General features: G+C 37.2%; 2 protein-coding genes and 1 pseudogene across 2 annotated transcripts in view; 1 reads left to right on the top strand and 2 right to left on the bottom strand.

The window, feature by feature from the left end:
• Positions 1–120: 120 nt before the first annotated feature.
• ESCO2 (establishment of sister chromatid cohesion N-acetyltransferase 2) lies at positions 121–22,219 on the bottom strand. The gene is given in 10 exon segments (XM_012662927.1): positions 121–253; positions 4,904–5,079; positions 6,200–6,343; positions 7,000–7,089; positions 9,791–9,922; positions 11,085–11,211; positions 14,387–14,444; positions 17,529–17,622; positions 20,436–21,251; positions 22,163–22,219. Coding segments are annotated over 10 exon segments (1,827 nt in total).
• On the bottom strand, positions 4,472–4,877 carry LOC105825196 (annotated as a pseudogene).
• Positions 22,220–24,906: 2,687 nt separating the features above from the next.
• The window catches only part of CCDC25 (coiled-coil domain containing 25), a 25,811-nt gene continuing 22,856 nt past the window's right edge, over positions 24,907–27,861 (top strand). Inside the window, exon 1 of the mRNA XM_012663041.1 lies at positions 24,907–25,045. Coding sequence (XP_012518495.1) covers positions 25,018–25,045 — 28 coding nt within the window. The 5' untranslated portion in view covers positions 24,907–25,017. The remainder of the gene's footprint in view (positions 25,046–27,861) is intronic.

Raw genomic sequence — 27,861 nt, 5'->3', positions numbered from 1 at the left:
TCATAATTAAGGATTCATAGTGCTAATCAATACATCACCCAAAGAATTTCCTTTTCTTTGAATCCCTAGATAATTTTTGAACTTATCCACACAGTAACTGTTTTACATTTGAAATCAGCTTTAACCATTAAAATTGTATACCAGGAAATTAGGGGTGTTGCAGTACTTGGTTGCAAATAACTTGCCATCTGGTGTTGGGTCAGAGAATGCTATTTCATCAGTGCTGAGAAAACAGCCAAACATGAAGCAATTCCTAAAAAAGAAGAAAAGATGATTTACCAATGGAACCAACTTAATTTTAATTTTTTTTTTCTTTTTGAGACAGAGTCTCCACTTTGTCGCTGGAGCTAGAGTACAGTGGCATCATCATAGCTCACTGCAACCTCAAACTCAAGCAATCCTGCCTCAGCCTCCCCAGTAGCTGAGACTACAGGCGCACACCACACCTGGATAATCTTTCTATTTTTTGTAGAGACGGGGTCTCACTCTTGGTCAGACTGGTCTTAAACTCCTGGCCTCAAGCAATCCTCCCACCTTGGCCTCCCAAAGTGCTAGGATTACAGGTATGAGCCATTACACCCCTTAATTCTAAGTAAACATTAGCACAATTTAAGTAAATACTCTTGACTTAAATTGACATTTTTATTATAATAAGTGATAAAATGCCTCAGATTTTAGAGATAGAAGTGTAATATTTCACAGAGAAGAAAATAGATGCAGAAAAAATTCTGCTGAGAGGTGAAGGGAAACACACAAATCATCCTGCTGACTCTAGGCTACCCATAGTAAAGAGCAACTAATAGATCACATTGCTAATTAAAAGCCACAGATAATGAGAACAAAAAACCATTACCAATTTTAACCAATAACTGTATTCTTTTCAAGTAAAACATGCAGTCAGAGCTTTAAAAAGGCAAAAACTAATCTGCATTTTGACTACAATTCTCTTTAATCCTGCTCACTAGGATAGAGGTTAAAAGAATTCAACAAAATTGAGGGACATTCTATAAAATAACTGGCCTGCACTCTTCAAATTCTTCAATGTGGAGAGGCAAAGAAAGGCTGAGAAACTGTCCCAGATTAAGGAAGATTAAGACTAAAGATATGTGACAACTAAACATAAACTGTGTGATTCTGGACAGGAAAAAAAAAATGCCGTGAAGCACATTGGAGACAACTGATGAAACTGAAATATGAACCATCAATTAGATAAAAGCATTATATCATTATTAAACTCCCTTTTTTGATAATTGTACTGTGGTTATGTAAGAGAATATTCTTAAGAAATACACACTCAAGCATGAAGGGGTGAAAGGGCATAATGTATGTAACCTACTTTTAAATAATTCAGTAAGGAAGTGTATCTATGGATAGAATGGTAAAGCAAATTAGGTAAAATGGTGAACTGCATGAATCTTGGCAAAAGTATATGGGGGTTACTTTACTTCTATTTTGCTGTTCTTTGGTAAATCTGAAATTATTTCAGAATAAACAATTAAAGAATGACTTCAATTAGAAGATACAACCTTCCAGTATTCTTAATACTATAGTTGAATACACAGTTTATTGTCAAACTTATTAGAATCCAAAGCAAAATACCGGTTTGATTAAATAGCTGTTACTGTCTTTATTAAGTAGTAACAACTATAGAAAGAACACCAGACTTCTGTGTTTGAGTCCTAACTCTGCCCTTGACTAGCTCAATAGTGTGAATCTGTATAAATAGTCCTGAGCCCCAGCTGCTTCCTATGTAAAACAACTAGAAATGATATTCTATTGGTGTAAGGACTCAAACATTCATCTCCCGTATGGACAACACAAAGTTCAGCCTAAGGCCCCTAGGTACAGGATAGCTGCCAATTATGTTACCTATATCTTCCACTTAAATATGTGGGAAGATATAGGTGTTTTCAAATAAATGTGTTTTATCTCTCTCCTTTGTGGGTAATTTTTGTTAATTATTGCTTATACCTATTGCTTTACTACTCAAAGTATGATCTGCGGACCAGCGACATCCAGCACCACCTGAGAGATTATTAGGAATGCAGAAGAATCTCAAGCCCCACCCCACACCTACTGAATCACAACCTACATTTTAACAAGATCCCCAGGTGATTCACAGGCACATTCAAGTTTGAGAAGCATTGGTGGTATTGGGTTAGATACTGGTATTCCTCATATCAAATTTATACATCTCTTCATAGAAAATATAGGAAACAGAGGTATTTCATAACTATCAAATAAAAACCTTTATAAAACACCAATATTTCTAATTCCTTTTTTTAAATTTTTTTTTTTTTATATTACCGACCCTCCTAAATTCCCTTTTTAAGTGTATGTGGGTGACTAGGATTATGACCCAAGATTCGATTCTCATAGTGATCTTGGTATTCATTCTTTAAAAGTGGCACAGAACTCAAGACTTGAAACATGCTATTCAAAGTGTGGTCCTTGGTTTGCAAAGTATGATCACTGGTTTGTAATCTGTTACCCATCCACAATGAGATATGTATAGAAGTTGAGAGAATAAGTGTTTTGAGACTCATCCATGTAACTTAGATTAGGTAAATTACCAAGCAAGCTTGTAAGTCACATTAGAAACTTTAAATATCAATATAAAATATTAGTTGAAAGTGTGCACATGAGAGTTTAAAATGGAGAATCATTAATTTATTTGTTGAGATATAACTCATATAAGACTCACCCTTTAAAAGTGTACTGAGTGGTTTTGTATATATTCACAAAAATCATCCAATCATCACCACTATCTGATTACAAAACATTTTCATTGCCCCAAACCCTGTGCCCATTATTAGCTGCTCTCCAGTCACCCTTCCCTCAGTCCCTGGAAACTACTAATCTACTTACTGTTTCTATGGATTTGCCTATACTCGACATTTTATATAAATGAAATCATACAATGTGGGATCTTTTGGACTGGCTTATTTCAGTTAACATAATGTTTTCAAGGTTCATCCATGTTGTGGCATGTGTTAGAATTTCCTTTCTATGGCTGAATAATATCCCCTTGTTATTACTGAATGGATATACAACATTTCACTTATCCATTCAACACAGATTGTTTACACTATTTTGGCTATTATGAATAATGCTGCAGTGTACCTCCATGCACAAGTTTTTGTGTGGACACGTGCTTTCATTTCTCTTGCATATATACCAAGGAGTAGGATTGCTGGGTCATATGGTAACAGTTTAACATTCAAGAAACTGCCAGACTATATTCCACAGCATGTGTACCACTTTACATTCCTACTAGCAATGTATGAGGGTTCCAATTTCCTCCGCATCCTCACTAGCACCTGTTATTTTCCCTTTTTTTTTTTTTTTTTTGAGACAGAGTCTCGCTTTGTTGCCCAGGCTAGAGTGAGTGCCGTAGCGTCAGCCTAGCTCACAGCAACCTCAAACTCCTGGGCTCAAGCGATCCTTCTGCCTCAGCCTCCCGAGTAGCTGGGACTACAGGCATGCGCCACCATGCCCGGCTAATTTATTCTATATATATATATTTTTAGTTGTCCAGATCATTTCTTTCTATTTTTTAGTAGAGACGGGGTCTCGCTCTTGCTCAGGCTGGTCTCGAACTCCTGACCTTGAGCGATCCACCCGCCTCAGCCTCCCAGAGTGCTAGGATTACAGACATGAGCCACCGTGCCCGGCCTATTTTCCCTTTTCTTGATGATAGTCACCCTAATGGGTATAAAGCCACACCTTTGGTTTGTGATTTCCCTGATAAAGATGTTGAGCATCTTTGTTGAGCATCTTTGTGTTTATTGACCATTTGTATTTCTTTGGAGAAATGTCTTTTGAAATTCTTTGCCCATTTTTAAATTGGGCTTTTTATTGTTGTGTTGTAAGAATTCTTTACATATGCTAGATATGAAACCCTTATTAAACAATTTGTAAATATTTTCTCCAATTCTATGGGTTGTCTTGCTAACTCTCTTTTTATGTTTAAACTTATGAGTTATAGCAAGTCTTTATTAATTAGTTATACGCTGTCAATGAACATACAGTTTCTAATTCTTTTTTCAAACCTGTATGTTTTTGTTAAAATGCTATTTCACATGTGTTGAATCTAATAAAAATCTGAGCTTTTGTTTTTCCATTTTTTTCCTAGCAATCATTTATTTTATTTTATTAAAGTGTTGGCCTGTGACAAATTAAACAGTTCTTTAATACAGGTAGTTAGAAAGAACTGGGCTAGAATGTTTTAGACTTGGAGTGTTGTGCCCTAGACTGAGTATATCTAGTATTTTTCTTTTCCAGCACCAATGTTTGCCTTTACCTGACTTCGATAGTATTTTTATAGAAACGTCCTACCAACAGTCTTCCCTTTGGCTTAGAAGCTAAGAGGTTCTTGAAAAGCTAAGCACCTAAGGTTCTGGGTCTTGATCCATTTTCTTTTTTCTTTTTTTTAACTGTAAAATGTTTATTGATGGTAATGTTATATAATTTATTCCCAATATTTGATACAAACTTTAGGGTTTTTGAGATATGTGGAATCCTTGTATGCTAACTGGCATAAATTCTACGATGAGAGCTGTCTTAATCGCTTTTGTGATTTCTTTCTGCTTCCTCCCAAAGACCTCTTACGTTCCTTTCATAAATGCATCCTGTAAACAGAGAATTAAACTGGGACAAAAGCTGTGCATTCTTCTAATCTACACTGTTTTCGCACAAGATACACTTCTTAATAGGCTCCTTATGATGATATTCCATTGGAATAGCAAGTCCTCATTGCTGGTTTCCTGTTTATACTGTGAACAACCTCTGCTCCACATCACTGCATGAGTTCTGGCCGTTACCCAGTGTGTCAACTTTTTCCTCCCTAGACCACTGCCAACAGCACCCACAGCTGCTGTGAATCCTCATTTTATTTTCTTACCTGAGAGTATCCACCAGTCGTCTAGCAATGCGCTTTCTTCTCTTCAATCTGAAAACCCAGATTCTACTTATCCCACAGACTGCAGGTACTGGTACATTTGAACACTGCCAAGCCCTGGGACATTCTTTAGAGCTTAGGGATTCTGCGCCAGTTGGTTCAGACAGGACACGAAAGGCCTGAAATGATATATAGAAGCATCTTTAGCTAACAACACAGATTAAGTTCTGGACTATTGTCCAGTATACTGTACTATTGTCCAGTATGGTGACTATAGTTAATGTGTATTTGAAAATTGCTAAGACAGTAGCTCTTAAATGTTCTCATCACAAAAAATTGGTAAGTATGTGCAACAAAGGATGTCGGCTTCAGTTAGTCATTTTACAATGTATACGTATATCAAAACATCTCATTATACACAGTAAATAGATACAATTTTCATTTGTCAGTTATACCTTAATAGAGCTGAGGGGGGAAAAATAAGGAAAAGGCCAAATTGGTCACTTTTACTGCCAATACAAACCCGCTGCATTACTCCCCAACTCCTAATAATACCAGGGGAGACCATAACATCTTCTAGAACACTGCTAATTAGTACCAAAATTAGATTCTCATTAAGGGATAAGTAATGATTATTTTGTCATGCATTTTTTTTTGTTTGTTTTGAGACAGAGTCTTACTCTGTTGCCTGGGCTAGAGTGCCGTGGCTTCAGCCTAGCTCACAGCAACCTCAAACTCCTGGGCTCAAGCGATCCTACTGCCTCAGCCTCCCGAGTAGCTGGGACTACAGGCATGCACCACCATGCCCGGCTAATTTTTTCTATATATATATATATTTAGTTGTCCAGATAATTTCTTTCTATTTTTTTAGTAGAGACGGGGTCTTGCTCTTGCTCAGGCTGGTCTTGAACTCCTGACCTTGAGCGATCCACCCACCTCGGCCTCCCAGAGTGCTAAGATTAAAGGCGTGAGCCACCGCGCCTGGCCTGTCATGCATATTAACCATTACTAAGTTACATGTTCAATAACTTGGGTCTATAGATTTGCTTATTTAAAATCACTATACTATGGAAATGACTATGTGAACATAAGACCAGCTTACTTATCCTGCTTATGTAAGGCAAAATGTCCAAATGTTAATAGAAATAAATGACTTCTATTATCCATATGGTCAAGGATATTTTAGTAGGAAAATGTCATTAATGGCAGCGATCTTAAATGCTTATTGAGACTCCTCCCAACTTTTCTCTTTATTCTGGTCACAAATTATACCAATAATTTAAAAGACATATACCATACCTGTTTGATGGGCTCTGCAATTAAACATCCAACTACTCTCTTTTCATCAGATATAAAGAGAAAAGTTTTGGTTTTGTCTGGACACTGGGAAACAACTTGCTGGAAGCCCAGTTCATTATCAACAAGTTCTTGGACATCTTCTACCTAACAATGTTAAAACAGAAAAAGGTGAATTTGTTTTTAAAACTACAGTAGAAAGTACCCATTTATATACACAAAATGTCTGATTACTACCGTTTTAGCCTTTTACTTCTAATTCCCTAAATTTATACACCCCTCAAATTATTTCACTATTGATGCATGTAGCTACTACTTTGGAAACAAGATTTTAAAAACCTATTTTAAAGATCATTTAAAAAGAAAAAAAAAAAAGATCATTTTCACCACAATGAAATTCAGATATCTGGAAGGGGTAAGGAGTAGAAGTACCAAAACAGATTTGTTTACACTTGATTCACTGTTTATGGCAACTAAACATCGAACCCAAGAAACATAGGAAACACCAACATAAGAAAGAGACCCCAGGGCCATTAATTTCTCAACACTGAAAAGTGTAGTTCATCTTTCACAAGTGAAAAAAGGCAAAAGATAAGCTGTGCAGCATTATCTGCTTCCTTTAATCTCCAGCTGATACTCCTTTGTCTTGTAATTCTAAATTTAGTTTTGTATAAACTACGAAAGTCATCCCTAGGCATGTACCCAAGTGGATTACATGTCAGCGAAGGCAGTTCACACTTTAACAAAGGTTGATTTCTTGGGCATGGGAGAAGAACAAGGATTAAAAAGATAATGTTTCACACCTTTCTGAGAGCATAACTTGGATCACGTGGCAGGACCAACACGATTTTCCCATCCCAAAACTCTGCTACTACTCGTTCTTTCTTCCACCCCTGCCAAAGGGGGAAAAAAAAGGGTCACAGTATAATTTGTGAAAAGGAAAACAACGACATTAAATAATTTGGTCTGGAGAAGACAAAAGGCTAAACACGAATAATATTAAAAAAAAAAAAAAAAGGATGAAGTCAACTAAAAGTAAGGTGAGAAGGGAAACAAAAGATGCCTAAAACAAAGAGCCTGTCCTCAATGGGCTGACACCCTATTTGGAGACGTGTATAATCTAGTATAAAACAAAATAAAACAAGAGCCCTTCATAGAAACATAGAGAAAGAAATACTGAATTATCAGGGGTGAGCAGGTGGGGTAGGGGTAGTAGGCTAAGCAGAACTCCAAGGAAAGGCTCAGTAGGAGTCCTTAGACTTCTGTCCCTTATGCTTGACAAGACTATGTGGACAGGCTCATTGTCTTACTAACCACTTTAATCTCAGTCCCTAGCATAGTGCTTTGGTATGTGGACCCAGTGCTTAACTGAAAGATGTTGAAGTAGTATGACATTTGATAAGGGTTTTAAAAAGCTTGGTAAGATTTCAATGAACATAACGGAGGTGGTGGTCACTCCAGGCTAAGGTAACTAACTGAATAAGCAAAGGTGCAGAGAATGGCAAAAAGTCTGATGTGATTGACTGAATGACTGGAAGAAATGAGACTGGAATATCTGGAATAAATTTAGTAAGATCCACATGAAGAAAACTATAAAATTTTCCTGAAGGATATAAAAGACATGAATCAACAGAGTTATACCAAGTTCCTGAACTGGAAGACTATGAAAAATAGAACTTTTTTTACCCTAGAGAAAATGACATCAGTTTGACTACAATTTCAATCAAAATTCCAAAAGGTTTTTTATTTTGGGGGAACTTAATGATAGGCTCATTTTACAGTTTATCTGGAAGAGTAATGTGTAGAAAAAGTCACGATATTTTTGAAGAAAAAGATGAAAGGAGACTTACTTGACCAGATATCCAAACAGAGTATGAAGCTACATTTAAGAGTGTGGTATTGGCACAGAAACAAAGATCAGAACGATGTTCACTAACAGACTCATTTGTATGTGGGAATTTAGAATACATGAAAGGTGACATTGATAATCAGTGTGGAACGTGAACTAGTCAAACAGCAATGTTGGCACACTTGGCAACCCTTTAGGAAAAATACAAAGTTAAGATCCAACTGTAATGCTATGTCTTAAAACATTTTGAATGGATTAAAGATCCAAATATAAAATTTATAGCTATAAAAATATTTTTAAAAATATAGGAAATGGGAAGAGGGAGGAGGGCTGGGTAAATTCACACCTAACAGGTATAATGCACACTATTGGGGTGATGGGCACACTTATAACATTGACTCAAACTGTACAAAAGCAGTACATGTAGCCAAAACATTGGTATCCCAGTAATATTCTGAAATTAAAAAAAAATAAAAATATATATAAGAAAAACTTTTTATTAATCTTGGGATTGAGAATGATGTTCCTGAAACCCAGTGGTCACAAATCAATTAAAATTTTAATTTTGATTTTCTGTGGCAATATACACCATAAAAAGTTTTAAAAAAAAAATCAAGTAATGGTATTTGTATATTCAGAACATATCTCTGGAAGACATACAGATGAAACTGTTAATGCTGGATGCCTGTGGACAGGGGAACTGGTAACTGAAAGAGGTAGGGAGAGAGAATTTTCATTGGATACACTTTTGCATCTCATGAATTTTGACACGTGAAAGAAAGCAACCCAATATGGTATAGACAGGCTTCATCAGAAGAATTTGGTTTGTTCCAGATCTTAGAGCTCAAGGGGGAACGCGCCATGTGACCAGGTGGGCAGGGGCAAGATAACGAAGGGCTCAGCTGGCCATGGTGAGGATTTTCGGTTTTATTCCCAGTGCAATGGGAAGTTGTCAAATTTGAAGCAGAAAACATAAGAATTGTACTTATATCTTAGAAAGAACTCCCTGGTTGATGTACAGAAAACAGATCAGAGAGGGCAAGAATTTAAACTATACACATACATACATTCTCTCTCATACACACACATATATTTTATATACACATATATAGAGAAGGTTGAGGCCAGATTAAGGATCACCTAACCGCTGGCAGGAGTTTTTCTAAAAGTATGTAGAATCATACTAGACTTATGTTTTAAGAAGTTATTCTGGTAGCACTGTGGGAGCCCAGTAAGGAAGCTGGTTTAATAAACCAATCTAAAAATACTGTAAAGGCATGAACTATGACAATAAAAATAGGAAAAAAGGAATATATTTGAGTAGCAAGTACAACCATAAATATAAGGCCAACCATAGGCTGTGTTTGGACTTGAAAGTTGTTTGATAAAGAGGTAGAACCTCTCCTCTCAGAAAAAGCCTGGAAAAATCAAAGAAAGGTTGTTTTTCTAAAGCCATCTATAAAGAAGAGACAAAAACAGGAAGAGGGGATCTCTTCAAGTCTTCGAGTTTTGTACCTCCTGATTATTCAGTTCTGCTCAGAATGCAGGGTATTTATAAACACTTCTTTTATATTAGGATAGTAAGTTTGAAACAACATCATTGAAAGTTTTAGTAGTGTCAGCCTCAAATTTTAAGGACAAGAAAACTGCAGACAATGAAATATTTATGTATGCATAGATCTTTTGTATTTAATTTCAACAGTCTCTCTTAAGGAAGTTTTACTTTTAGGACAAATCTGACTTACCACATATTTGATTCCTTCCAGAAATCTGTGGTGATGCTGAACATGCTGCATTTCATCTTCAGGGCTGGAAGCAGCATATATCATGCCACAAGATTTACACATAGTAGCCCCAAAATGTTTCTGACCTGCATCCTGTAATTGAGCGGGGGGGGGGGGGGGGGGGGGGGGGAAGCCAATCTAAATGTATCACAAACAGCTCTAAATTAAGTTCATGTAACTATTCACTCAAATTTCTCCTTATTTTTCTTTTTATGCTGGCACAAGTGAAAGACTAAATGAAAGTCTGATTACTACACCTTTCTCTCTCTCCTCCCCTCCCCCAAAACAAAGTAGAATGAGAAGAGACCTAAAAACACAATAAATTGATAAAAGTGATAGAATTGTTTCTCTGAAAGCACAGCATAAAAAAAAAAAAAACCTGAGATTCTTCACTAGACCCATAGTTCTAAGAAGGAATAAGATTAAATCATAAAAATTATAGCTAGAATGAACCACGGGACTTCTTTATGAAGCTCTTATATCAAAGACCTAAAATAATCTTACTTCTCTCTCAGCTTTCAGATGTCTGCATGGAAAAAAAAAATCTTATTTCAAAGAGGAAGGGCAAAAAATTCCAGGATTTCTGTATTAATTATACACTATTTTCTCCTTAAGCAGTTAGGAATATTAATTTATTTATTTTTAAAGAATACTAAGATTCTTTGATCCAAGAGCTTATAAAAAATGAATATATAATAAAAGTCCAGGAAAAGCACAGATACATTCATGAATATAGGGAAGTCAGGAATATTCAATGGCACAATCTACAACCATTGAAAATACCAGCTTCTCAACTGTCTAACACAGGGCTTGACGAACTTTTTCTGTAAAGGGCCAGACAGTAAATCTTTTAGGCTTTGCAGGCCACACATGGTTTGTCACATACTCTTCTCTCTTTCAAACCTTTAAAACTGTAAAAACCACTTTTAGCTTACAGGCCGTGGGTCAGGTTTGGCCCGTAGCCAAAGGTCTAACTCAGTATAGCGATTTCCATCAAATCTTTTGTCAATCAACAATAATTTTCTTTACCTGGAGACAACTCATTCATCACATTCTACTAAAATACTAGCAATTGTCCAATATTATCAGTTCAAAAGTCTACTGACTAGCTTTAAATGTGGTCAGTACAACAAAACTGGCTTTTATAAAACTCAGAATATCAATAAACCCAAGTTAACTATGCTAAGTTAAAATGTCTGACTTCAGGCTCTTTATGTGACAGCCATGACAAGAGCTTTCTTTTGAATTTACTCACAATGACAAGCTGGTCTTTTGATTCTTTATTTGTATCTCTGGCATTAGTATTTTTCTGGGTATTGGTCTGTTTCAAGCCGTTAGTACATATGATGGATCCCACAGAAGACTGTTCTTCAGCTAGAGACCTTGAAATAGAAAGTTGATAAATATAATAATTTTAAAATGTTTGAACAATTACAATGAAAACAGACATATGTATATAACATTTACAGAGCACCTTGCGATTTTTAGTGTTTTCTGTCTGACAATAACTTGATGAAGCAGTAGGGACAGGAACAATGAGAAACCTGAGGCCCACTCAGAGAGGGTCAGTAATTTACTCAAGGTAAAGTAACTAGTGATCGGCAGTGTTAAGTCAAATCCTGGTCTTCTGACTCTAATCCAAGGGACTTTCCTCTACAGTATCAGATGCACATAGGTAGAACCACTTTGGAAGTTGACTTCACCCTTAAAAGATCTTTTTTTGCTTTATCAAATCTTAGGACATTTACCTGTGTAGGTATAAAAAATTCCTATAGCAAATAAGTAGACTCTAATACTGAATCTCACAGATCCACAGGAAATCACAGTTACCAGCGTATTATGATCCAACAACTTTTTACTTGGGCTATGAGGCTAATAAATTCACTTTTCCTCATACAGAAAGTAGTACTCCACTACTATAAAATTCTTAAGGAAAAAAAAAAAAAAAGTTTGGCTGGATAGCTGTAGTTGAGCCCTTTTCCCATTAGGAAAGAATGTTGGGATTGGCTTACAGAGGTTTCAAACTAGAGCCCTTCAGGCCAAATCCAGCTAGCAGATATGTTTTGGGTGGCCCACATGGTGTTTTAAACTTTGGATTAGCTATCAATATTTTAAAATCTAGAGATTTCACTTAAAAATGTGTATTTCCAACATTACAAGAGACACTACAAGATCACTAGACCTCTATTCCTTCAAAGAATCAACTAGTTGGAGCTTGAAATAGCACATGCTCTTTTAAATGGGGCATGCCATTCTCCAAGTGGCCCTAGTCTCCACCCAGCCTGCTGGCTCTGGAGGCAGGGAGTTTGTAACTCTTGCTTTATAATGAAAGGACCTTGGTTTTCGGGGAACAAAAAGGAGAAGTCTTTAGAGAATAGAAGTAAATAGGCAAGGAAAAAACCAAGTGCCCAAAAGTAAGAAATTAAGACAGTAGAAAAAAACTTGACAAGTAAAAAGAAAGTAGAAAAAAAACTACACAATGCTTTAAGCTAAGTCAAGCTGTCTTGTTATCATTTGTCTGAAAAAGTGGCTTTCAAAATGACTTGACAAACCTATGGTAACAGATGTATTTCACATCAAGACTAGTAACACATAACAACTAAAGCCCAAGTCTCGCTAAATACATTTGCTGTGTGAGATGTACTATTCCAGTAAAAAAACTCTGGATATGACACCCTAAAACAGGTCTGACAAACTACTAATGCGCTGCTACTTGCAGTATGAAAAACACTTGTCAAGATCATTGACCCTTTCCACTTTATGCAGCCTTTGCTAAACAACTCAGCTCTCCCTGACCCTGCATACATGACAGCAATCTCTTTATTTTCATCTTAACAATTGGAACGCTTTTATACTCATTTGTTTAAATGCCTGTCCTCCTCTAATCATAACCTCCCTTGATAGCAGGACCATGTGCTATTTAGCTTCACATCTCTAGAACTCAGGATATAGTTCAACAGCACACAGTAGATGCTCTCTAAATGTCTGTCAAATGAATGAATACAAAAAACAAATGTGAGACCGTGCACCTGGAGAATCTATACTCTACTTGAAGCAAAAGTAATAGATTTAACCACAAGAAATTGTTACCTGATGTCTTGGAGTCTACAAAAAAGTAATTTCATATAATAGTGTCCCTTGGAAGAATCAAAAGCAGGCAATAGAAAAGAAAAATAAATAAATAAATAAAAAAGAATAGTGTCCCAATATCTTTTTATGCTAGATGAAATTAGTATATATTTTTAATCAGCTAATTGTAGTAGGCTTCTGCTATGGTTTGAATGTCACCCAAAGTTAATGTGTGGAAACTTAATCCCTAATGCAACACAGCTGGGAGGTGAGGCCTAATGGGAGGTGTTTAGCTCATGAGAGCTCCATCCTCATGAATGGATTAATGTCAATTATTAAAGGCTTTGCAACTGCAAGCAAGCTCTCTTGCTTTTTTGTATCCATTCTCTTTGTCCTTCTGCCGCAGCATGAGGCAGAAAGAGGGCCCTCACCAGATGTGGCTGCTAGGTCTTAGACTTACCTAAGCCAAATAAATTCTTGGCCATTATAAATTACCTAGTCTGTGGTATTCTATGATAGCAACACCAAACAAACTAAGCTTCCATCTTTAACAACAAGTCACAAAAGAAGACAACACAGGTAAGAAAAGGCAAAGATGAAAAAAACTGGGATCGTGGCCTTGAAAAGGAAAGTTGCTCAACCAACCTAATCACTGAATCAATTTAAGGTGAGGTACTCTAAGAGTAAGAGAATTTAGCCAGGAAGTTCCTTGCTTAATACCTCAAGTTATTTATCATCAAATGGGGAGAGAAGAATCAAAGCTACCTAGGAAGATGTTCAGACCATAAGAAACCTCTTTTTCAGAGCTCTGCCACCTATCATGCTCTCTACCCATCCACACCTCCCCCCACTGCAGGCTTTAACTTTGAACAGGATAGTGATAGCAGCTAGAATTATGATAACATTAAGCTGCTGTAAGTTACTTACTCCTCTGGCCAGTTTCCCCATCTATAATGTACGGTAGTAATGCTACCTACATAAGGTTGTAAATACTTATTAAATTTTAGCTATTATCAATATATCATCACCCAGGGAGGGCAATATAGCCTAATGGGCTTTTGATTCAGATATGAATTCTAGTCCTGCCCCCAGCACCTAATAGCTGTGCAATCGTGGCTAAATCACTAACACTTTCCCAAGCTGAAATGAAATTAATAATAGTATCTACCTTCTGAGTTGCTGTAAGGATTAAGTGAGATAATAGACACAAACTACTTATTATGGACCAGGTACTATATAATAATGTTAGTAATTACTATTATTCAAGCCTATAAAGATCTTTTTCATCTCTCAACTCTTAAGTTCTCAGGCAGTTTCTATGAGAGGGACTGATTTCATCTCCTGTTCTCAATGTTATTCTCCTATTCCTCTTAGTAAGGAAGAAAAAAATGTTCCCTAAGTTAAATTAGCATAAGAAAGAAAAAAAGTCCCCGAGGACCTATAATATAACCAATAATCCTTAAACTTTAAAACAAAAACAATGGTTACCTTTTAGTATTGACTGAAGACACATTGAAGATGGGATAGATGATGGACTTGGAAGAAACTGGGAGGGGGGAAAATGACAATAATTTGTATTACCATATAAAACCAAAGCTTTAAATCGTAAGATTTTAAAGGTTAATAAGACCAAAATACTCACATTACTCAAATTCAAGATTTAACAGTAATCAAGACAGTATGATATTGGCAAAAGAATAACAGATCAGTAGAACAAAATAGAGCCCAGAAATAGACCCACACGAAGTCAACTGATTTTTGACAAAGTGGCAAAAGTAATCTTGTGGAGAAAGGTGAGTCTTCAACAAATGGTGTTGGAACAATTAAATATCCATATGTAAAAAAAATTACACATACATCTTATGTAAAACTTAACTCAAAATGGATCACAGATCTAAACGTAAAACATAAATTATAAAACTTCTAGAAAAAATATTAGAAAAAAAGCTGCATGAACTTGGGTTTGTTGTTAAGTTTTTAGGTACAACACCACAAACATAATACATGAAAGAACTCTTATGGTACATCCACAGTTCAGTGATAAATGGGAATTACCACTAATACACGCAACATGGATGCATTTTAAGCACATTACTAACTGAAAGCAGCCAGACCCGAAAGGCTATATATTGCGCGATTTCATTTATATAATGCTTTTACCTGAAAAGGTAAGACTATAGGAATTGAAAACAGATTAATGGTTGCCAGGGGGTGGGGAGAGGGGCGAGTAGTTGACTACAAAGGGTAGGCATAAGGGAAATTTAGGGTGAAGAAATTTATGCGTTTAACAAAACCTATAGAACTGTATATCACAAAGAGTAAATGTCCATGTATAACAAAAGAAGAAAAAATATACATCAACTAGAACATTCAGGGATCCCAAGATAGAATGGAGACTGTAACGCACGAATTGAACTGTATGGCATAACTACACTGAAGGAAGCAAGGGGAGAAGGAGAAGCTGACCCAAGTAACTTTAGCAAATGGTATTTTGACTAGAAATTATGAGGTTAAAGACAGAAAGACTGTAAGACTGTACTTAACGATTATAATCTAATAGGTAATTTTTTTTTCTTACAGGGGTATGAATTAACAATTTTGAAACTGTTTTACATACATATACTGGGGCTGAATAAATACATGTAAAATAAGTATTCACAATGTAAATGTACAATGTAAAATATTCGCAAGTCCCTACTGATGCTGATTCAATCATTTATTTAAATGACTGAATAAACAGAGGCAGAGAAGAGACAAATCTTATTTAAAGCAGAATTTCAAATACTATATGTAGTTATTTTCCCCTTCAGGAAATGAAGCTTAATTCCCTCCACCCCCCAAAAAGGTAGGTTACGCTTAATAGTGACTAGGTTTCAAAGAATAAAGTACAGGAAGGCAAAATAGTAACTTTATAGTGGAGAAACCTGACACACATGACCTTAACCTGTTAATGAAGGTTGGCATCACTAGGATGCTGCGTAGCTATTATGTGTCCCCTGATACCAAGTGATCAGAAGGGCACTTCACTTCTGTGGTCTTCTTTCCAAAATCCCATAACCAGTCTAATAATGTGAAAAACATGAGACAAACCTAGATTCAGGGACATTATGCAGGGTATCTGGCTAGTATTCCTCAAGAATGTCATGGTCATAAAAAACACAGAAACAAGGAAAAGACAGTAAAAATGTCACAGACCAGAGAAGCCTAAAGAAACATGACAACTAAAAGTAACGTGGTACCTGGATTGGATCCTAGAACAGAAAGAGGACATTAATGGAAAACTCCAAATAAAGTCCAATGTTTAATTAACAGTAATATACCAAAACCAATATTCAGTGAACTCCAAATAAAGTCTAGTTTCTTAGGTTTGACAAAGGTGCTATGGTACTGTAAGTTGTTAACAATGGAGGAAATAAGGTAAGGGATACACAGCAATTCTCTGTACTGTAACTCTTCTGTAAAAATACAATTATGGCAAAATAAAAAGCCTATTAAAAAAAAAAAAAGACCAAAGTTAAAACAGCAGTTGATTTGAGAAAAATAAGTTGAAAGTGGGCTATTTAGTAAAAAAGCAAACTTTAACTTTGCATTAAAAAATAATTAGAGCTCATCTAGAAACAAGACTAAGGCAGGTGAGTCTGATCTGGTATGGGTAAGATACTTAACCTAAGTCCATTTCTTCATTTATAAATGGGCATAACAGAGCCAATTTCCTAGAGTAACTGGGAGAATTAAATGATAAACTGCAATTATTAAGTAATAAACTTCAATCATTTATATACTACTTTCATGACTTTTGCCATATCCTTGTACCATCTATTATTTTTATTTACTAAACATTTTTCTTTAAATTGACTTAGACAACACACTGAATTTTAAAAGAAAAATTTATAACAATTGTAAATAGAAGCCATTATCTGTTATACGTTCTATTATATCAGTACTAGGCATACAACCCATGGGAAACACATAATGTTCACTAAATACTTAGCACTGCTTGCTACATATTCAGCACTCAGTATATACTAGTTATTAACATTACATCTCAGAATTATCATAATGAATTATTCTATATATAATTAGATCCTCTAAGGGTTATTGTACCAGATTAAGCTTTTGGTTTTACTTTTTATTTACTTCCTGTGAGCTACAGCTTCTCATTATAGTCAACATGTCTACTCCTAGAATTTTATTTCCAAATTCATAGATATAACCAATGAGGTGAAGTTGCCAAGAATATGGCTGTGAAGTAAAATGCTAATTAACCTCTTTACATATTGGGCTTTGATCACAAATATATATATATATGACATTGTTTTAATTCCTATTATTATGGGTAAAAGATAGGGTGGGTATGATTTTATAAGAGCTTAATTTGGCCATGAACACAGACGAATTAAGCACCAGTATTTTGTCTGAAGTTTTAACCAAAGATCTCCTTGTCTCTACTTTTCAAAATGTACTGCACTTGCTTTACCACAGAAGAGCCACAGAGATAAACACAAAGATACTAACCACAGGCACGCCACTGAGGAAAAAAACCCAGAAAATATATGAATTATTGCATATGAAATATGTAATGAAGCATTATCACAAGTAGCCAAATTCATGTGAGTTTTCTCTTACTTACTTGTCTTGTTCTCACCAAGAGAATCCTCTGAAGAAAAACACTTATTTTTATCAACTTTACATTCCCTTGAAGAAACTACTCCATCTGATGAATCCTGAAAATGAAGTTTTAAAAAAAAAAAAAAAAAAAAAAGGAAATCTATAATTCTCATGTGTTTTCTATTTAGTGAATGAACCCCAATAGATCTGTTTCTAAGACAAAATATTTAGTTTATTAAGAATTACATTTCATAATGTAATTTTAAATCAATTTCCCATTTTTAGAAAAATTTCCTCTATTCATTAAATGTACATCACCTTTTAAAAGTCAGAGTATACATATTGTAATTTGCCATCCTGTCAAAAATGTATTATATACCCTGATAAAGATGGCAGAATGAAGATTATAGACCATCACTTCCATATCAATTAAATTAACAAGAAAAATTAGTAAGAATGGCAAAATTTTCCCCAAAAGCCACCAAACTGGAAAGGGACAACTTTTTGTCATAAACTTTAAAAGCAAGCAGCCAAAGAAAGAATAACATTCTGGAGTCACTGGAAAGGATTCTCCCAGAAAGGTTCCCACTTTTTGAACAGGGAAATAGGAAAAGCAAAATACAAAAAATCCTGACAAATTTCCCTGACAAAACCACTATTTTCGAATTATACTGGGGTATAGAGAAAAAGGAAAAAAAAACCTCGTTTAAAGTAGAACTTCTATTCAAGACCGTAATATTTCAGCAGAGGGCGGCTAACCTATTTGTTTGCCATTTCTCAGGACTCCATAATGACTTGGGGAATGGGTATCCTCATGAAAATCAGATTCAACCTTAGCTAGCAGAGATGAATCTTAGCAGTGGGTATTTAACAAAATCCTCAGAGAAAGCAGAGCTCGGTTCTACAAATTTAAGATGCACAAAAGCTTAGCTTCTCATTGTACTGAAAATTAGATAGAACTCAATACCACCTCCTTAAAGTGAAGCTCAGTAAAGAAAATGAAAATAAGGCAGAAAAGGGTGTTGCAAAGAATTGACCAGGTCCCCATATCAAGTTATTCTGATCTACCAAATAGAATAACTGGGAGATGGATGGGGAAATTGCAGACTATCCCCACTTTATTTAGCTGGATTGAGACTTAATTTTAGCTTGAGTTGTGCCCAAATGTTTTTTAAACTGAGGTAAATTTAAACACAGTGAAATGTACAGGTATAAAGTATACAGTTTGACGAATTTTGATAAATTTACATACCCATGTAACCCAAAACCCTATCAAGACACAGGGGTGTTTTGTTGGTAGAAACAGAATACGAACAATTAGTAGAATTAGACGGTCATGGCTTAGCCAGCAAGAACATGTCTCATTTAATAACATACTTGGCAATACTTGATAAACAGGAAGAAACATTTACAGTGAGGACTATAAATGTAAATGCCTACAAGGGCAGAAGGTAAGTAAAATTATCAAAACTGATCTAAATACATATATATACTGACTTAGTGGAAGGAAATGAAGAGCCCGTAAGTGTCAAATGGTATGATACTCAGCCGGATACTCAGCTGAGATTATTGCCATGTAGAAATGAAGGCTCTGCTTTGCCACACCTTTCAATTTTTTGAGACACCAAAAATCTGTTCTCTTGAATTTTAACAATTTTTTAATTATGTAGGCCAAGCAAAACATCCATAGGCTAGACTTGGTTCACTGGCCATGAATTTAGAAACTTTGTCATTGAGGTTTGGAATTTAGGTGATTACAAGAGGTATGAACTGGGGTTTGAGAGAAAGCAGTAGGAAGGACAATGATGAGAGGTGGATTAGAAGGGAAATGACCAAAGAGAGTATCTGAATTGCTAGATATACGAGCCTATCATTCCTGCAGCTGCAAACATAGCGATGAGGATAAATAAGCCACCACAGACACAGAAGCCTTGATCTGGGAGACAGCCTTTCTTAAGGCCTGATACCTCAATTGTTTTCTAGCCCCAGCTACTTGAAAACAACTTTTTCTGGATCAGTTTACAGACAGAAAGTCAATAATATAAGTTCTAGACTACTGTAGTCTAATATGGTAGCCACCAGCCACATGTAGCTAATAAGGACTTGAAACATGGGTAGTCCAAATTGAGCTATGCTGTTAACTATAAAATAAACATGGATTTCAAGGACTTTGTACAAAAAAAGAATGCAAAATATCTTATAACCTTTTACATTGATTACGTTGAAATGGTAACATTTAAAATACACTGGGTTAAATTTTTTTACTTTTATTAATGTGGCCAAGTAGACAAATTTAAAATTACATGTGGCTCATATCAGACAGCATTAGCCTCGGCTGTGTTAAATATGAGCAGGACCAAATGAAAGTGCATAGAATGGGAACTGTGAAAACACAGCATGTAAAATAAACAAAACTCAACTATACATTTACTGTGATCATCTCCAGGTAGTGGGATTACAGAAGGTATTTTTCTATATATAGTTTCTATATACTCCAAAGTTTCTAGAATAATCTTCTACTTTAAATAAGCTGAAACAAGTAAAAAAAATGACATGCTTACACTCTGGAAACATACTACCTGAGTTTTGTTATTTCTACTTCCTAAAATCACTCATTACCAAATAAAGGTTATTAAGTTTCTCTGGACAGACTGTAATTTACTTACAAGGGAATTTAATGAAATGTATACTTTAATGCCAACAAAATGTCAGTAGGCTTCCTTAAGCCAAAAAAGGGAGAAAAATCTCATCTTTCCACCCTGCCTCTAAATTCTTTACATTTGGCTAAACTCTATTTGGCTTTATAAAAGCAATCCTCCAGACTGCAAAGAAAATCAAATTTTGTTCAACTATGTTATACACGTTATTTATATTGAAGATTTGTTATATAGCCAATTGTTTTTAAAGTGATATATTTAGCTTTCTTTACCTTTATTAATTTGTCTTCATTTTTACTTCTTGCACTCAGTAGCTCAATATTCATTTTCCTTTCCAGTAATAAGGACTTTGGCACTTGCCTTGTCTGAAAAGTTTTTCTTTCACTGACAGTCTCTACATCAGAATCTTCAGTCACTACTGATTTATTCTTTTGGGTGAGTCCCAGTGATGGTTCATTTTCCTGAGAAATTTTTCTAAGACAAGATTTTTTTCTACTAACAAAAAATGCCGCTCCACCCTGGAGTGTAACCTGTGGTTTTATTTTTTGGCTTAAAACTCGAGGAGCATTAGGATTATTTTCAGCTGAACAACAATTATTCTCTTTCTCCATTATTGGCTTATAGGCCACTCGATTTTGCTTAGAATTTTTAGAATTCCTTGATACAGGTTTGATGTGCTTATAACGTGGCTGATACTTAGCAGTTAAACTCTTCTGTGGTTTTTTCTTCCTCTTCTTGGAGCAAACTGGTTTTCCCTGAATTTTTTCTGTCACACCAGGAAAAGATTTATCTTCATTATTAGTTTTTAGACAAGTGGATCTACTATCTTTTATTAGCTTTCTCTCCAATGGATTGAGGTACGACTTATTTTTGTTGTTGTAAAAGGATAAAGTGGACACAGCAGATTTAAATGGTGAATGCTGATTTGCAGATAGCAATCTATCTTCTTCAGTTGTTTTGAGTGGACTTAAGACAAAATGGCCTTGTTGAGAGCAATGCACCTTTTCTTCATTTTTATCACTGCTCTGACAAATGTGCTTCTTATTAGGTGATGGAAATAGATTTTCAGTGAAGTGCAAAATTGATTTCTTTGATGGGACATCTGACAATAGGCTATGAAAAGAAACAAAGTCCATTGATAAGTTCATTATTTTGCTTCAAAATTTATGTAAATAAACTCTACCCATAGGTCATATTAAAAACAATACATCCCTCCCCAAACATACATACACATTAGTTTAAAAGTAGAATTATGTCTTTATCAAACAAAACATTCAAATATCATTCCAAAGTAAGATCCTATTAATGTCATGAAAACAGACATTGTATACAAAGAACCTCTGATATACATGTGTGTGTTTTAAAATCTATTTCTATATCTTGGCCATATACAATTACAGCCCATATAATTTGCTCAAGTGACTACAAGAAATCCCCTATAATGATTAATTCTGTAATAAACTGACCCCCTGGGGCCTTTCCTATAGAGAGTAATTTATATCTGTGAATACAGACTTTCTAGGATTGCTTAACATGCAAACCACCATGTAAAATATCACATTATTACATAAGAGAAAGGAAACAAGTAATAAAATATTTGATACACTTCCCAGCCATAGAAAACAGCTCTTTGATTCCCTCCAAAAGGACTAAATTCACTCAAAAATTTACCGTATTTCCTGACTAAAGTTAGAATACAGAATATTGCAATAGCCACAGGGAGCAGGCTAATGGAAGATTGGAAATTTTAGAAAATAGGAAAAAGAACAAGGAAAACAGGGAGGTATATTTTTCTTTATATATATATATATTTTTTTTATAGAGGTGGGGGGGGGTCTTGCTCTTGCTCAGGCTGGTCTCAAACTCCTGACCTCAAGCCATCCTCCCACCTCAGCCTCCCAGAGTGCTAGGATTACAGGCCTGAGGCGGCACCACTCTCCCACCCCCACCCCCATCTGGATTTTTCTTTTTTCAAGAGTTTCTATGCATATGATGAGACTCACCTTTCACAGTTCAAAGAATGCTGCTTCCTCTTCCTTGGAGTAAAAGATGCCATCTTAATTCCTAAAAGCAGTAGGACAATTATAATAACCAAATTCATCACAAGGGTATAAAAATCAGTATATCAAAATGATACCTAAAAGTCTGAAAAATTTTCAGATGGGTGATGGACCATAAAGATCCAAGAAAATGATATTTTAAAAAGCAAATTACTCTAATAAACATGTAAACCATGAATTTAAAAAGAGAAAACACTACACCACAGAAGCACATAAGAACAGAAAATAAAAGTAGGGATTATATCTATGTTTCAAGCTGGAAAATGATCTTACCAAGAAGGAAATAGTTTTTACCCTAATTCAGAGCACACTTTCCCCAAGTTTAAACACTGTCTTCTGGGAAGCCTCTCACCACACCCTGCCTCCCACCGTTAGATGCTCTTGTTCTCTTGCTTCCATTGCACCCCATATTCCCTTGATATTCTATTTAACATTTTTTTGTTGTTTACCCATCTGAACAGCCTGTATGTTCAATAAAGGCAGAGACTATTTTCAGCTTTTCATCAGAGCCCAGCCAGAAAATGGATGAAGCATAATCCTCTCCCATTTTACCAGCTGAGGATCCTCCAGCAAGCCGTTTGCTTCCTTACTTACAAAACACTAACGTCCTCAGGCTGCTCAAAACAAATTCTAGCATGCTCGTTAACTCTTGAGCAGAAAGCATGTTGCTCAATAAAAGCTCATTCCCTTCGCCTTCCTTTGGGTCAGGTGTATTCCTCCCCCCAAAATTACCTAAGCGTGATTTCAAAGCTAAGTGGACAAACAGAAAGACCGGGATCTCTGAGAATTTATATCAAGCTGCGGCTTACGGGAAGACCCTTCTGGGGCTGAGCGGAGAAAGGCAGGAGAGAGAAGTGTCCCGAATCCTGAACCCTGTCAGGGCGAAAAGACGGGAAAACGCCGGCGCCGGGAAGATGGAAACCCGGTGCAGGCGAGTGCGGAGAACCGGCCGGTGGCTCGGTCTCGGGCCCGCTGACGTGCCAAGCCCACGGCAACAGCTCTTTTCCGTCGACACTCAACCCCGTGTTTCACAGAGTCACCTGTTCTCCTCAGCCTTCCACCCCCAGCTTGGACCTTCCCCAGCTTTTTACCTGCGCCTCAGTGCCTGGCGACCTCTCCTCAGCCGAACCTAGCCGCTCTGAGAAGCGTATTCAAATTAACGCGCGCCAAGCGACGCGGAAGCCGCTCCGTTCCGATTCGCCGCTGCTCAGCGCTTCCACGAGCTGACTCCGTGATTGGTGTCTCATTAGCTCTTGCCCCGCCCACTCCTAGAGGTTGTTTCCAAAATTCTCCCGCCCTTGGGAGGCAGAAAGCTCTCTTCTCAGGGAAACCACGCCTCCCACAATCCCGTGCCCCCTCGCCGGGCTCCGTTCCCGGAGTCGTGTTTAGATGCATTCTGGGAGTTGTAGTTTTCGGCCCACTTGAACGCGTACACTCTGGGGTCTCTTGGTTTAAGAAGTTTTTGTAAAGTAGCTTCTCCAAGATTCTCGAGGCACTTGTTTTTCACATTTGAAACTTAGTCGTTAGTTTCCCTTTTTTTTATTAGTAACTTTAGGTTTCTATTTCATTATTTTTCAAGTTAAACTAAAAAAAATAAATCAGGAGTGAACATTTGCTTATGTGCCAGGCATTCTTAGACGCTTTACATGTTTTGTTTCATTTACTCCTCGCTGCAGTCTACGAGGTAATAACATCATTCCTATTTCATAGAGAATAAAACTGAGAGCCTGCAAACAATCATTATTTGCAGGGCATCGCTAGATTCGCAAAGCCAGAGGTTCCTCAAGCACTCACTGTCATTATTATCTTTGTGTCACCAGCTCCTGGTACAGTCTCTGGGACATTTTTAGTTCTAAATGAATTTAGTTAAGTGAATCGCTCAACTTCATAGAATGATGTCGGTGAGGATGAAGCAAGGGTGTCCGCCTAAAAGGAAGAGGGTGAGGCATAAAATACAATTTGAAGAGTTAACTTGAGCCAAAGGGAGGACAGCTTCCCACAAGACTCAGACCCAGGTAGCCTTGGATGTGAGCTCCACCTGGACTTGGGTACAAGCAAGTTTTTAAAGGCAAAAACGGGAACCAGGAGTAGGCTGTTAACAAAGTTGTCAGGAATTCTCATGGCTTATGGAAATGACATTGATTAGTAATTGGCTATACATTGTTAAGCTATGGGGGTGGGTTACAGTGTCCAGTGCAGCATTGTTAGGTTAATTTATGGCTACTTATGGCAATAGCAAGCAAGTCTGAGAGATGAATGTGTAGCTCAAGGAGGGGAAGTAGGACATGATTGCTGTCTCATTTTAATGTCCCTCTGGGCCTGATAATGTAAATGACTCGCATTCCTCAGATAAGAGTTCTTTTCTTTTCTTGAGGGAAATAATCAGGTAAAAGCTAAGTGCTGCGGGAGTTTGAGGGCACTATGTTCCAAACCCTTGACTCCTATTAACTTATTTAACCCTAGAAAAATATCCTGTGAGTTAGCTGCACTAGAATCACCTTCATGTCGCAGATGAGGAAAGTGAAGCACAGAGAGGTTAATTAACATGTCGGGGACGCCCATCCTCTCTTTCCCTCAACCCGCAAGTCATTGACCTCGCCCCACACCAATGCCCTTCACCTCGCCAGGATTAAAGATGGCACCGATGGCCCGGCGTTATGACGCGATCCGGCGTCCGCCGGAAGTGCGCGGAGAAGTTCCGGGGTACAGGTGGCCGCCGCGCTTCTGGTATCCCGAGCTTCGCGAGTTGAGTGCTGCTACTCCGCGGTGGAGTCGCCGCACGGTTTCAGGGATCATGGTGTTCTACTTCACCAGCAGCAGCGGTGAGTGGGCGCCGCGTCCTCCCGGATCCTTGCTAGACAGCGGGCTCCGAAGCCGGGATCTCCAGGCCGCCGCTGCGCGTGACTCTCGTCCTAAAGCGCCTCATTGGCAGCGAGTGCCTCTTCCCGCGCCCTCTCGGTTCCCCGCGCGTCAGTTCCACCCAGATGCTGTGTCGTCCTCGGCGCTCCCTCATCTGGGCCTGGGGGCGCGGAGGGGCGACGTCTCTGTTGTGTTTGCATCTGCAAGTTCTCATCCCCAATCGGAAAGACCTCCCATCGCCCTGGAATTGGGCAGACTTTGAGGGCCCCTTCACACACCTCCCCCATCCTCACTCGCCCCTGTTTTGGCTGCACCCTGGTAATGATCTCCTTTGAGAAAGCAGACACCTGCCAGTAACTCTCATGGAAAGTGCGCCTTACCCTCTAGGAAGTGACTACTCACCTGTCAGTTGATGTCCCGGATACTGAAAAATGACGATAATGCTTCTGATTTGTCTTTGGCAGGCAAGGAAAGGGTGCTTTTAGTTTCCAGGAAATGCTGTATCTCGACTTCGTTTCTCTGCTCATGTTATTTCCCTTGCCGAAAGTCAGCTCCCAGTTAACTCCTCCGTTAGGATACCTCTGACCTGTCTTCCAAGATGCCTTTCCTGACTTAGCTCCCACCCCAAGATCGCTTAGGTATTCCTTTTCTGGCACCCACTTAACATTCCAGGTATACCTTTAGCATTGCACTTACCACATGGTATTAAACGGTGTCTGCATGAGCTAGAGTGTGAGCCCCCTGAGGGCATGGACAGGATCTCTTTACAGCAGTCTCCGCTTATCCTCCCTTTCACTTTCTGTGGTCACATCATCACAAGAAGGGTGAGTACGGTACAATAAGATATTTTGAGAGAGAGCACATTCACATAATTTTTATCACAGTATATTATAATTATTTTATTATTGTCAATCTCTTGTACCTGATTTATAAATTAAACTTTATCGTAAGTATGTGTAGGAAAAAACAGTACAGTCATGTGTGTCACTTAAGGACAGGAATATGTTCTGAGAAATGCAGCATTGGTCGATTTCAGCCTTGTTCCAACATCACAGAGTGCACTTACACGAACCTAGATGGCATAGCCTACCACACACCTAGGCTATATGGTTCAGCCTATTGCTCCTGGGCTACAAATCTGTACAGCATGTTACTGTACTGAATGCTGTAGGCAATTATAACACAATGGTAAGTATTTGTGTATTTAAACATATACTAGGTGATGTGTTGTGCTGTCACCTTACCTAATATGTTACAATGGCTATGAGGTCACTAGGTAATAGGGATTTTTCAGCTCCATTATCTTACAGGACCACCATGGTACATATGGTACACTGTTGACCAAAGCAACACATCACTATATAGAGAGTTCAGTACTATCCGCAGTTTCAGGCAACCATGGGGGGTCTTGGAACATATTTCCCTGCCGGTAAGGGGGGGGACCTACTGTATTTGTTTCCATAACATAGTGTCTGGCTAATAATAGTTCTCAATAAATGCTTGTTGAATAAATGAATGATATTTTTGTACTTATAGCACTGTCTATTTTATTACTACTCTCTATGCTTGCTGGTTAAAGGTGAGATTTAAGTGAAACTAGTTCCACACCGTTTGTGTGGGTTTGAACAGGGTAGTACTTTCTCTTTAGAGATGAGAAGACTGAGGCCCGGGAAGCTGTAACTCACAGACTCCTGCTCTTCCTCTTCCACCACGCTGCCACATCCCATTAGTTTTCTCAGTAGTCTAGGCTCCCACAGTGTGGCATGAACTATTTCTCTGCCTCTGTAGATTTGGTTTGTTTTACCCATATTGTTAAAATTACTAGAAACAAAATTCAAAACCAGCCTGAAAAATTGCATACCCTTATAGGCCTCTAAGCATTTTCATCCTTGATAACAGGCATTTTCCACTCGTGAGAGTCCCCAACAATAGATATCCATACAAGCCCAAGAATGGAAGACAATTACAGGCAGGGTATTTAGGTACTAAATGCATTTTATGCTAGCTGCTCTGTTCCCCTTAAAGCTATTCTGAATTCTTTAAGAGCTAGTCATGCATAGAACAGAATGTTTCAGCAGATTTGTGGATCCCATGACTTACATTATAATGTCAGAATTGCTTCCTGTTGGAAACATATCTGGCCTCTAAGTCTAATAAAACTGCACTTGTATAGCAGATCTTTTAAAATGGCTAATGGAAAAATCATAACTTTCACAATAAAATAGTAATATTTTACATATGGGCAGTACAGAAAGAAACTTGAACATACAGAATCTTTAGGAAATGAATTTGTATGGATAGCCAAGTTTTCAACCAACTCATAGTTTACTGCATAAAAACTTTAAAAAATGGGAAGAAAATCTCCATAGAGTAGTTTTTACCTTTCCTTTTGTTTTAAGATTAGTATTTCTGAATAAAACTTGTTCCATTTTAATTCTTTGATGCTCTCTCATAAGGGAATAATTGAACATTAGTCTTATATATTACCAGTGTCAAATTCGATACCATCTGATTTATGGGTACCTACACTTGGCTCATTAAGTCCACTTGTACTTTTAGTATCTGTTAACTTTTCCTTTCTTAACATGGAAAGGAGCTTAATTCAGATTTCTTGCTCAGCAGTCATCTTCCTTTTTATTTTTAATGTTGACATAATTTTAGTTTTTCCAAAAAATTGCAAGAATAGTAAAAGACTTCCTGTACATGTTTCTCCCAGATTCCTCAATTTCTAACATTTTGCCACATTTGCCTTATCTCTTTCCTTCTCCCTTTCTCTTTT

Source organism: Propithecus coquereli, unplaced genomic scaffold, assembly GCF_000956105.1.
Source record: "Propithecus coquereli isolate 6110/MARCELLA unplaced genomic scaffold, Pcoq_1.0 Scaffold79, whole genome shotgun sequence".
Classification (NCBI taxonomy): Eukaryota; Metazoa; Chordata; class Mammalia; order Primates; family Indriidae; genus Propithecus; species Propithecus coquereli.
The sequence above is the reverse complement of the archived record's forward strand: the minus strand, read 5'-3'. Positions and strand labels throughout refer to the sequence as shown.